Raw genomic sequence first — 12,519 nt, forward strand, 5'->3', positions numbered from 1 at the left:
ATATAATAGTAATGGCAAGTTGTTATGAACAAGGGAAGCTGATGGGAGCAAGATGCATGGGGCTAAGAGCCAGTAGGTTGTCAGTTAATGGAACCATGAGTGATATTACGTGACAACTTTTCATTTGCCAGCTATAATGATGGGAGTTACTCACCTCAATGTAGCACAATCACAGCAGTCTTCGCAAGACAAACTCTTCGAGATGTTTCCTAAACAAAACCTAATCTTTGTAAATGATATCTGGGAACCAAGTCTAGTTCATTCTCTGAATCAATTAACAGCGTCCAGGAGCAGCGGATCACTGTGGTGTAACTAATGCAGCATGTTGAACAGTACTGGGATGGTACACGACAGGGTAACCATGACATTCAGTGGTGCAATTCGTAGCACCACAGTGACTCTGATTTTGATTTGCATAGTTTTTAAGTACTTGAGACAAAGAGCTATCCAGGAAAGCTAACTGTGTTTAATCCATGTCCCAGTGGACAGGATGCCCCCCGCCCCTCCCCCAAGTGTGAGATAGAGATTATATACCATATATTATTGTAAAAGACGAATTTGGTGGACTTGAGGGAGATTGGAAACATGGAGAAAGCCATGTAATCAGCAAACATGTGGATCATCACAGACAGAAAAGGTAATTAGCTGCTGAAGGAGTTGCAAGAAAACACCCTTAAAGTATAATGTAGAGTAAGAAATTTACAGTACTTAAGATCGCTAGCACAATATAATCTTGGGAGTGTGTAACTTGTTTTGTAATGCGATGGTAGAAGAACTCCACAGCGGGGAACCGGCCCTGAGCAAGACCCAAGAGACCAGGTCTTTCCCATGGAGAGGGGTAATGCATTGCCACTACCTAGTTTTACTTGAAATTTGTAAGAAGCTGCTGTGTAGCACAGACTAGTAAGCATAGTGTGGTGATAGGTATGTTAGAGCAACACTAGTCAACAAACCCGACACTGCCTCGGTACCCATTTTTCCAACTTTCTATTAGAAATGAAAACAAACAATGAACTATGCTTGTAGTGTAATATGCTGTAAAGCTTCCACACACTGGGCGCAGCTGCTTCATGTGCCTACAAACATGATTCTGTAAATGTCTCTATGGCACGTTTCTTCATAGCTCTATAGATGGCGATTGTTTTCGCCTAAAGACTTTTGTGCTTCGCAGTTGAATGATGTCGAAAGCACTGCCAAGTGTCAATGATTTCCTTAAGTTGACATGACTATAAGAGTGCCTTCGCAGTAAAGAATAAATGTATTAAAACTTCATCCATTACGCAGCATATTTTTTTACACATCTGTGTTTATGACATTGTATCTCTTTAAATGTGTGTTGCACACTGATATATGTGTGTAGGAACATTCAGCAGAATATGCTGAAACTGTCTGCGAGATGTGTTGCACACAGTTAGTAGCAAAGAAGTAGTAAACTTACATGTCATCCACAATGCAACAGTTTTTCACACATCTCAAAGTTTCACTTCATATCTTCTGAACTATGACAGGTAGGTTGTTCTTTCTCTGATATCAAAACACATTTTTATAATACGTATGCATGTACACAAACGGATTGCAAGACAGGTTGACCATTCTCTGAAAAACATGCACCACACAGCATAGCCAGAACAGGCAAAATTGTGTCATTATACCAGGGGGCTAGAACTATGTGACCAGGAGTCAGGCAATAGTGCACTAAATGTACCATGGAGCACTTTAAATAACTGCATTTTTGAGAGGGGCATTGGACCCCATAAGTACTGCCACCAATGCCATGACTGCTAGATGACAAAACTGGGCATCGCTAGATGTAGCCTTGAGTTGAAGACCAGGACGAAGCAGCAGCCTCTCACACAAGTCCACCCTGGGAGACTAGATGCCACAATGCAGTGGACCTGTTGTCCACACCAACTGCTGCCAGCCTCTTCCAAGGAGGCAGTGAGTCGTGTCCCACATGTGGCAGTCACCCCCATCGTTGCAGACAACATAAACCATGCCTGAGTTGCCTGGGAACAAATTCCCAACATCACAGGGCCAATGCAGCAAGGAGAAACAGCACACCGCTTATGTCACAGCCTTGGCCTACTGGCCGTCTGCTGGCTTGCTTCCCAGGTCTGATGTCTGAATTACCAGATGACGACACAAGAACTATCCATCTGGGGCAGGAGCCAGCTGCCCGTTGACAATCGCCAGTCTGCTAGATTGGAGTGTAGCAGGTCTGCACCACACTGATAACAGACAAATGTTGCAATGAAAGCAATAAAGTGTCTTCTCAATCACCAGTTTGTCATTGGGTCCCACCAGACCACCACAGCTCCACCCTTGGCCAGTGAGCCCCTACAATACACAGTGATGTGGACCACAATGTGTAAATACATGCGTATGTATAACACTCAAGAATGTTGTGGAGCTTAAATTGAAACAAATTTTCTGGCCCAGATCTGTGGATATAAATAAATAAAAATGTGAATAAGAGAATTTTTGACAAGGCGATAATCAAAAATTAGTCTCTATGGGGAAAATGAGAAACAACTAAACCAAAGACAGAAACATGGTATATTAAGCCTACAATCCAAGAGCTACAAATTACAAAAAATACCTCTGGGATTCCACTTCACTTCTGTAGTCACATTCATCATTTTCTGCTGGCAGTGGCTCTTCTTTCTGAAATACAAAAGAAAACACTATAGTTAGAAAAACAATATATGTGTGTGTGTGTGTGTGTGTGTGTGTGTGTGTGTGGAGAGAGAGAGAGAGAGAGAGAGAGAGAGAGAGAGAGAGAGAGAGAGAGAGAGATTGGTGGGGGGGGGGGGGGGGGGGGGTGAAGGATGATAACAACAACACAATAACATCCACGTCAATGGGAAAGAGAAAAATGTTAATGTGATATAGCTGAACTACATGACAATCTATGGTGAAGTTGCAGAATTAGTATCACTTATTAAACAGAATAAAGCCCACACAGAATTACGAAAAAAGTTGTTAAAACTGGAAAAGAACAGAACTAGAATTTTAAATTTACATTGAAATATGTCACAAAGGCAGGTTAGACACCAATGGTGTCAGCATATTTATTGCCGTACACAATGCAATAAAAACTCTTTTAAGGTCAGCCAATTTGAAAAAAACAAAAGCTCCTGGTTTTTGTGTCTCAGATTTTGTTAATTTATTTGTACAATGGTAGTACTAGTGGTTTCCATGAAAAAAACCCAAATTGAAATTTTTTTGGGCCTCTCATTTTTGAGTTAGCAATTTTCATTTGTTTCCTGAAGTGTGTGATTTTTGTCATGTTTTGAAACCTTATAATGATCAAATCTCAAACTACGTAACTTACAGACCTGTGATTTTTTTCAATTTCTTTTGTAAGATTTGACTACACTCCTAAAATTCTAATTTTTCCCAAACATATTTTTTTAAGAAATTTCGAAATCTGAAGCTTTTATTTTGGAAAAAAATGTTATTGTGTACGCCAAATTTCATGATATCATTGTAGTGCAAATACATCAAAATAGATTGTATTTTACTGGTAATCGCAGCAATCATCATGTAGTCTATAGCACTTTGGGACTTACTAATGTTGTAATGATAATCTTAAATGGCAAAGAAAACTCTATAACATCATCAAATCAACAAATTTAATACATGATTAAAAATTATGCACTTCTGTGTAAATTCAGATTTGGCATTCCCGTGTCACCTGCAAAAGTATTTTAACATACACCATTATAAAATATGCTCAAGGTAGGCTGTGCATATATAACTTAAAGTTTGTACATCTATTTTAGGTTTTTTACAATAATTATTTTTAAACATATACTGATGACTAACTCTCACCATCTTTGTACATAGAAAAGTACTCCTTTCTGCCAAGCTCTAGTCTGCTAGTATCGTCATTACGGTGACACTCTTTCAGTAACACGACTGTTTTTGCACACAAGGACTGTCCAATCTTGGAACCAGGAAGAGAGAACATGCCCTCCACACCCACACTTGCATTGTAATCATTCAAAAAGATCTACTGTCACCTCTGCTTTCCTTAGTACCTTAAAAGAATTCCACCAAAAATGTAGCAATTTATTTTTACCTGGCGCCATGAGAAGCAAATTTTGAGTAAAACCTACGCATTTCTATGGTTGCCATGTCAAAATGTGCTGCTTTTACCAAAACACAGCTGCGTTTACACTGCCTCACCTCACTAACATGTTGTGCAGACAACTGTGAAAGAGTTATTAAGTGAGGAACTGAGGAAAAGCAAAATAAGTGGCTTATTAAAAAGCACATACTTAATACAAAAAAACGTATAATGTCTTCAAATATGTTGTCCCAAGACCCACAGATCTTGTTTCACCAGCAATCAATGGCCCTTAAAAATTACATTCTTTCACCAAAAAAAAAATCTGGTCTTATTGGAATAACACAGTAGATAAAGAAGTTTTATATAATAACAAAATGGTAAAATACTCCCTCTTTGTAAGTTATCATTTGCCAAAATCTCATTTCGATATCTGAAACCATTTATTAAATATGAGGAATGTTGTGGATCTTTCACCCTGCCTTTTTCACTGGGGGCGGCGCGCTCACAAAAGAGTGTACTACATCGAATTAGTTTTCTTGAGATTAGTGACAGATAGGTACCTCTACCGAAGTCTAAAGAAAAATTCAACGTGTTAGCTATATTTCATATAACATATTATGTAATACACACCAAATGCAAAATCATAGCAACCTTTGTTTTTCATTGCACACTTTTCTGAATTTCGCACAGTGTCTTACTTTCACATAAATATCACAGTAACTATGACCATTAACGAAATGGACACATCATCAAGAACCTGACATATAAAGCTACAAGCAAAGCAAAAATGAAATTTTGTTACCAAATAGTTCCTGTAAAATTGTTTGAGAAAGACTGCAGGGTGTGCGCCTCAATTCTGTCATCGCTGACTAGCTGAAACATGGAAAACACTTATCGGCCTCCCATTCTGAACAAACGAAGGGGCTCACCCAGCGCATTGAGCACCATATCCTTCGCGAACTATACAGTAATTCAAGTCTGTTCTAATACAATGCAATGCAATAAGTACAAGAAAACTGGTATTTAAATTGTTTATCAAAATCTTGTGATACTGTCTGATATTGTAGAGCATTTAAATGTAAGTACAAATACTATTATTAATCAAAGTCATTCACACACATCGTAACATCAATGACACTTCACCATGCAACTATAGTGAAGCAACTGTGAGATCACTTTGGTTGACAGCAATCTGAAACAAATAACAGTCACCACAAAGTGTTTAAAATGGTGCCAATATGTAGTAATCAGCACTTTCGGCCCAGCAGCCAACTATAGAATAATTTTATCGATAACAAATGTGAGCAACGATTACAGAAATGGAACTTCCAAGTGCTCGTCAAACTGTAGGAACAGAGACCCTTTGACGTTGAGGATTGAACTGAAATTTTATCGGTATACTTAAATCATAAAAGAGCTTTTTCCTAGACAGAGAAGTTTACGCAACAGATTGTAAATGTTTTGCTGCAGCTACATGTGATTAAAATTACTTTGCACTTGACAGTTAAGCACACGTTGCCTGCTACCTCACTGCGCCAATTGTATCTCGTAGTATAGCAGATGAACCAACGAAGTTAAAATAAAGGGACATAGTGTTACCTAAACTGAGAACACGCAATGGCCAAGGGCATGCAGTGTGGTAGTCAACCATCTTGCGAAGACGAAAACAAGGGTTTCTCCATCAAAAACCCTGTGTGAAACTTGCCCCCTCTACTTGAAGCCATTGAATTAACTGTCACATCTGAGTATGTACTTAGATATGACATACTTTCAACATCTACATATATATCCTGCAAATCACTGTGAAGTGCATAGCAGAGGATACATTTCATTGAAGCACTTATTAGCGTTTCTTCCCGTTTCATTCACATATGGAGTGCATGAAAAAAGGTTGATTGTGAATGGCTCTGTGTGTGCTATAATTATTCTAATGTCATCTTCACGATCCCTATGTGAGCAATATGTAGGAAGTTGACGTATATTTCTAGAGCTATCATTTACAGCCAGTTTGTGAAACTTTGTTAGTAGATTTTGTCGGGATAGTTCATGTCCACACTCACGAGCCTGCCAGTTAAGTTTCTTCAGTATCTATGTGATACTCTCCCGGGGGTTAAACAAAATTGTGACCATTCGTGCTGGCCTTCTCTGTATACATTCAATGTCCCATGTTAGTCCTGTTTGGAACGGGTCCCGCACACTTAAGCAATACTCTAGAATGGGTCACACAAGTAATTTGTAAACAATGTCCTTTATAGACTGATTGCACTTCCCCACTATTCTGCCTATAAACTGAAGTCTACCACATACTCTATGCACAACTGAGCCTATGTGATCATTCCATTTCATATCTATTCAAAATGTTACACCCACATATTTGTATGGGTTGGCCAATTTCAACTGTGGCTCCTTGATATTACAGTCATAGGATACCACTTTTTTTTTTCATTTTGTGAAGTGCGCAATTTTACATTTCTGAACATTTGAAACAAGTCACCAATCTCTGCACCACTTTTAAATCTTATGAAGAACTGACTCAATATTTAGGCAGCTTCATTCAGACATTATTTCAGTGTAGATAATTGCATCATCTGCAAAAAGTCTAATTTTACTATTAGTCTTGTCCACTAGGTCATCAACATACAACTTGAAATGCAAGGTTTCCAACACACTTGTGGGGCACATCAGAAATTACTTTTATGTCTGATGATGACTCCCCATCAAAGATAACACGCTGTGTCCTCCCTACCAAAAAGTCCTTAATTCAATCACAAATTTCACGTTATACACCATGTGGTCAAACTTTTGACAATGAGTATAGGTGTGGTTACAAGTCAAACGCTTTTTGGAAACAAAGATGTACTGCATCTACCTGACTGCTTTGATACAAGACGTTCGGTATGTCATGTGAGAAAGTGAGAGTTGGGTTTTACATTATTTATGTTTTCGGAATCCATGCAAGTTTTATTGGAGGAAGTCATTCTGTTCGAAATATCTCATTATATCCTTAGAATATGTTCTAAGATTCTACAACAAATCAATATTGAACAGTAGTTTTGTGAATCACTTCTACTTTCATTCCTGTAGACAAGTGTGATCAGTGCCTCCTTCCAATTATTGTGCACAGGTTTTTGTTCAAGGGATTTATGATCTAAGAGATATTACAGTTGGACAAGTGCCTAACTCAGCCACAAATTCAGTACAGAATCTGGTAGGGATTCAATCAGGCTCTGGAGCTTTCTTCAATTTCAGATATTTCAATTGTTTCTATACACAACTGACATTAATACTGAATTTAGTCATTTTGTCAGTGCTATTAGGATTACACCAGTGCAATTCTTCTGGGTTTTCCTTTATAAAGGATCATTTGAAAACAGGGTTAAGCATTTCTGCTTTTGCTTTGCTACCCTCAATTTCAGTTCCTGTCTCATTCGCTACAGACTGGACACTAGTTTGGTGCCACTAACAACTATAATTTACTTAGATTTTGCGAAAGATCATCTGACAATATTCTGCTATGCTAGTCACTGAAACCTCGCACACTGTTCTCTTGACACCCAAACATTTTATTCACCATCTCTCTGTCTATAGACCTACCTATTACGTAATAATCTGTTTCTTTAGAAGTTTCTTTGCAGTGATTGTCTACCACAGAGGGTCCCTCTACATCTACATCTACATCTACATAGAGACTCCGCAATCCACCACACGGTGCGTGGCAGAGGGTACCTCATACCACAACCAGCATCATCTCTCCCTGTTCCACTCCCAAACAGAACGAGGGAAAAATGACTGCCTATATGCCTCTGTACAAGCCCTAGTCTCTCTTATCTTATCTTTGTGGTCTTTCCGCGAAATGTAAGTTCGGGGCAGTAAAATTGTACTGCAGTCAGCCTCAAATGCTGGTTCTCTAAATTTCCTCAGTAGCGATTCACGAAAAGAACGCCTCCTTTACTCTAGAGACTCCCACCCGAGTTCCTGAAGCATTTCCGTAACACTCGCGTGATGATCAAACCTACCAGTAACAAATCTAGCAGCCCGCCTCTGAATTGCTTCTATGTCCTCCCTCAATTCGACCTGATAGGGATCCCAAACGCTCCAGCAGTACTCAAGAATAGGTCATATTAGTGTTTTGTAAGCGGTCTCCTTCACGGATGAACCACATCTTCCCAAAATTCTACCAATGAACCAAAGACGACTATCCGTCTTCCCCACAAGTGTCATTACATGCTTGTCCCATTTCATATTGCTCTGCAATGTTATGCCCAAATATTTAATCGACGTGACTGTGTAAAGCGCTACACTACTAATGGAGTATTCAAACATTACAGGATTCTTTTTCCTATTCATCTGCATTAATTACATTTATCTATATTTAGAGTTAGCTGCCATTCTTTACACCAATCACAAATCCTGTCCAAGTCATCTTGTATCCTCCTACAGTCACTCAACGACGACACCTTCCCGTACACCACAGCATCATCAGCAAACAGCCGCACATTGCTATCCACCCTATCCAAAAGATCATTTATGTAGATAGAAAACAACAGCGGACCTACCACACTTCCCTGGGGCACTCCAGATGATACCCTCACCTCCGATGAACATTCACCATTGAGGACAACGTACTGGGTTATATTACTTAAGAAGTCCCCTCCCACTATGACCTGTTCTACTCGGTATGTATCTACCTAATGCATGGTCAACTATTCTTTAAAAACTGAGCGATCGTTCCTGTACATGCTTCTACCCTGTGCTGAAAGTTTCGAGTTCCTCACTGAGATACGACACTGGCACGTCAACACTCGTTTACAACTACTGATAATCAGAGAGCTCACAATATAACTTGTTGATACTGAATTTCATCCGTTAAGCACGGACTACATTGTGGCAAATTAGCCAATCACATTAACTATTAGCTGTAATAGTCAACAATAGAAATAGCTCAAGATCCTTCCAATCATTTCACTACCAAAATGAACAATTTTCTGTGTTTCAGCATTTAAATGGTGTGTTATTTAGGCAGAGAAACAAAAACAACAACAACGTAAGGAAATTGTGTTGAGCTCTGGGGCATTTAAGCATTCTCAAGAATATGAAAAACATTCACATTATCTAAAATAAAATGAGTTTCTCTCTCATACAATATTTTTTTCCATCTTCATAGAACATTTTGGTCATTTTAAATGCTATCTATTTCATTTTTCAATTTCACGTATTCTGAAATTCACATACCTGTCATAATCCAACTCACCAATACACTCACCAGTGCAAATGTATTCAATTATGGTATCTGCAAAAAGAAATGTAGGCAATGGAAGCAAACTTAAATGATGATTTTATTTATAACATAATATGTACTTTGTCTTTCAAAATCTTTATTTCACATTCATAAAGTTTAAACATAACATAGTTTATTATACGTGTGTTAGTCACTTTGGAAGGTAATTAGTTTGGTATATTTACATCTATTTTTGATTTTGTGGGCAACGTCATTTTGCATTCTTACTCCATGAGCCATTCTAGATTATAATTATCTGTCTGCAATGGCATTTTAAAATAATACAAAATGATTGTCCAGTAGCATTTAATAAAGTCTTGTCTACGCATGTTCTCAAAACTCCAATTACCCATGAAATCAACAGACTTCTGAAAAGGAACATATTTGCCTTCAGTAATGCTACAACGTATTTTCTTCTGGTGTTTCTTGTTCACTTCATACACCATGTTCAACTTTCTTTCCAAATGAACAAAAGAGTCGGCAAGTGTTGGGTCAGGACTGAGGGATGAAATAACAAGAGTATCACAACTTGTTACAAATTTTTGAAGCCCACAAAGTATTACTTACTGAAGCAGTGGTTCCCAATCTCTGTTCTGTGTTCAATGATCCCTAATTATTCTGCATATATCCACCTCCCCACACACCCCTCCCCCACCACAACGATCTCTACTGCCATTACAAAAAAACACCACTATCACACACACACACACACACACACACACACACACACACACACAAACTTAATTCCATCTACTTTCTCTCCTTTGTAACAGTCTTGCACGTGACTAGCAGATAAGGTATGGTAAATTTATTAAGCAAAAGAGATCCACTGGAGAAAACGGCAATCAATGCACTAGTTGGTTCATACTTAGTGTAAAACTTACACTCCTGGGAACTTGACAGTTCATTCATCCCATCATGTTTCACAGGTATGATGATTTCTTGTGATGGTTTCTGCAAAATACATCTCTGTTTCACAACCTGCAACATTGCAACATTTGCTGAATGTTGTGTGAATCAGGAATGATCAACAGCATGAGGATGCACAAGGTAATGAAAAGCACTGTATTCAAGATACATAATGTTTATCCACTGGACATGTGGCCTGTAATCGAAAAAGTGTCACAACGCTCTCTCCATTGGTAAGATTACAGGCTAGTCCCCCATTTAGATCTCCGAGAGGGGACTGCCAAGGCGGAGGTGACCATGAGAAAAAGACTGAATAATCAATGAAAGGGTAATATTTTTACGAACTGGGGCATGGTTCTGTCACAGGTTTAAATGTGACAGGGAAGCTAGAAAATCTGAGAACAGAAATGCTAAAGCTCAATATACATGTAGTGGGAGGCACTGATGTGAAATGGAAAGAACACAAGTATTTCTGGTCAGACAAACATAGGATAATAACAGCAGCAGAAGAAAAAGATATAAGGGGACAGGATTTGTTATGAATAGGAAGGTAGAGCAAAGATTGGGCTACTGCGAACTGTTCAGTGATCAGGACTGTTCTCACCAGATTCACCAGCAAACCAATGCCGATGATGATTGATCAGTTATAAATGTGAATGATGCAAGCAGCAGATGAAGAGACAGATAAAGTATACGAGGATACTGAATGGATAATTCAGTAAGTAAATTGAAACTAAGAAGGAATAGAAGGAAAGATTACAGGAGAATACGTGCTTGGAACTAGGAATGACAGAAAAGAAAGACTAATTGAGCTCTGGAATAAATTTCAGATGGTAACAGCCAAATACTCTGTTCAAGAATCACAAGAGGTGGTGGTATACTTGGAGAAGACAAGGTGAGGTTCCCAATGGATTACATCATGATGAGACAGAGATTCCAAAATCAGATATTGGATTGTAATGTGTACCAAGGTGCAGATACAGACTCGGATCACAATTTAATAATGATGAGTTTAAGAGAATCGTCTGAAAGAATCAACTTAGGAGAAAGTAGAATACTGAAGTACTGAGGAATGACAAGACATGTTTGAAGTTCACAAAGGCTATAGAAACTGCAATAGGAACACCAGAGTAGGCAGTTCAGTTGGAGAGTGGACATCTTTGAAACAGGCAATCAGGTATGTTCGGCAGACAAACATAGGTACCTGGAAGGTAGCTGTGAAGAAACCTTGTGTATCAGATGAAATACTTCCAACTGATCAGCAGAAAAAGTAAATACAAAAATGTTCAGGGAGATACAGGAATACAGCAACATAAATCCCTTCGGAATGAAATATGAGGGCTATCCAGAAAGTAACAGACGTGTTTATCTATTGTGGCGATACATAGGGCTACAGCCACCATTTGTTGTCATAATGTTCCTACACTTATTGCGCATCCATGGTGGTAGTGTGTGATTTGTGTCTTGCCTACTCTGCTTTCTGTGACGTGCACTGCAATAGCAATCTCCACCACTTGTGAAGTGTGTTCTTCAATTACATTTTTGTTGGCAAAAAACCGCAAATCAATTGAAATCTACTGTGATATTTGTGAGATGTATGAAAAAGGAGTAATAAGTGAAAGCCAAGTGAGCCAGTGGTGCAATGATTTTAAAAGTGGCCATACCAATGTTTACAATGAGGACTGCAGTGGTAGGCCTACCCTTGTAACTGAGGAATTGGTGATGAAAATCAAGGACAACATTTAGGAAAATCGTATTCTCATGATTACAGAACTTTTGCAGCATTCTCCTCAATTTTCACAGAGGTTGGTGCATGAAACTGTGATGAAGATTCTTGTTAGCACAAATTTTCTGCCAGATGGGTTCCCAAAATCATCACGGAAGGCCACTGACCTTCCTTGAACATTATGAGAAAAATGGTAACAAAGTTACTGATTATAGTGGGGCAAGACCTGGGTGAAGCATGTCAACTGTGAAACAAAAAAGGCACTCAATGGAATGGGGACACACAAATTCACCAAAGAAACCAAGGAAGCGTTCGCAAATACTGCTAACAAGAAAGATCATGGCTATTGTGTTTTGGGACTCTAAAGGAGTGATTCTCATTCATACCCTTGAACATACATCGAAAAAGTTAAGACGAGCAATACAAAACAAGCGTTGGAGAAAACTTAGTGCGAAATAAAGACATGGCACACTACAAAGCACTTTATATACTGAAACCTAACTGTGTGCCGGTATAAATCCCATGGTATGA

The 12,519-nt window shown here is 38.7% G+C and overlaps 1 protein-coding gene across 27 annotated transcripts in view; it reads right to left on the minus strand.

The window, feature by feature from the left end:
• LOC126475271 (oocyte zinc finger protein XlCOF6.1-like) overlaps positions 1 to 12,519 on the minus strand; it is a 67,202-nt gene that overhangs the window by 9,594 nt on the left and 45,089 nt on the right. For 8 of the 27 annotated variants that reach the window (XM_050103003.1, XM_050103005.1, XM_050103004.1 and 5 more), the window contains 2 exons: positions 10,238 to 10,334; positions 2,600 to 2,664 (listed from right to left, as the gene is read on the minus strand). In XM_050103003.1, the coding sequence (XP_049958960.1) occupies positions 2,600 to 2,664; positions 10,238 to 10,261 (89 nt within the window). In that variant the 5' untranslated portion in view covers positions 10,262 to 10,334. Of the gene's footprint in view, positions 1 to 2,599; positions 2,665 to 4,877; positions 4,949 to 9,307; positions 9,366 to 10,237; positions 10,335 to 12,519 lie in introns of all 27 variants that reach the window. The other 19 variants (XM_050103006.1, XM_050102995.1, XM_050102996.1 and 16 more) reach the window with 5 other exon arrangements.

This window comes from Schistocerca serialis, chromosome 4 (assembly GCF_023864345.2).
Source record: "Schistocerca serialis cubense isolate TAMUIC-IGC-003099 chromosome 4, iqSchSeri2.2, whole genome shotgun sequence".
NCBI lineage: Eukaryota > Metazoa > Arthropoda > Insecta > Orthoptera > Acrididae > Schistocerca > Schistocerca serialis.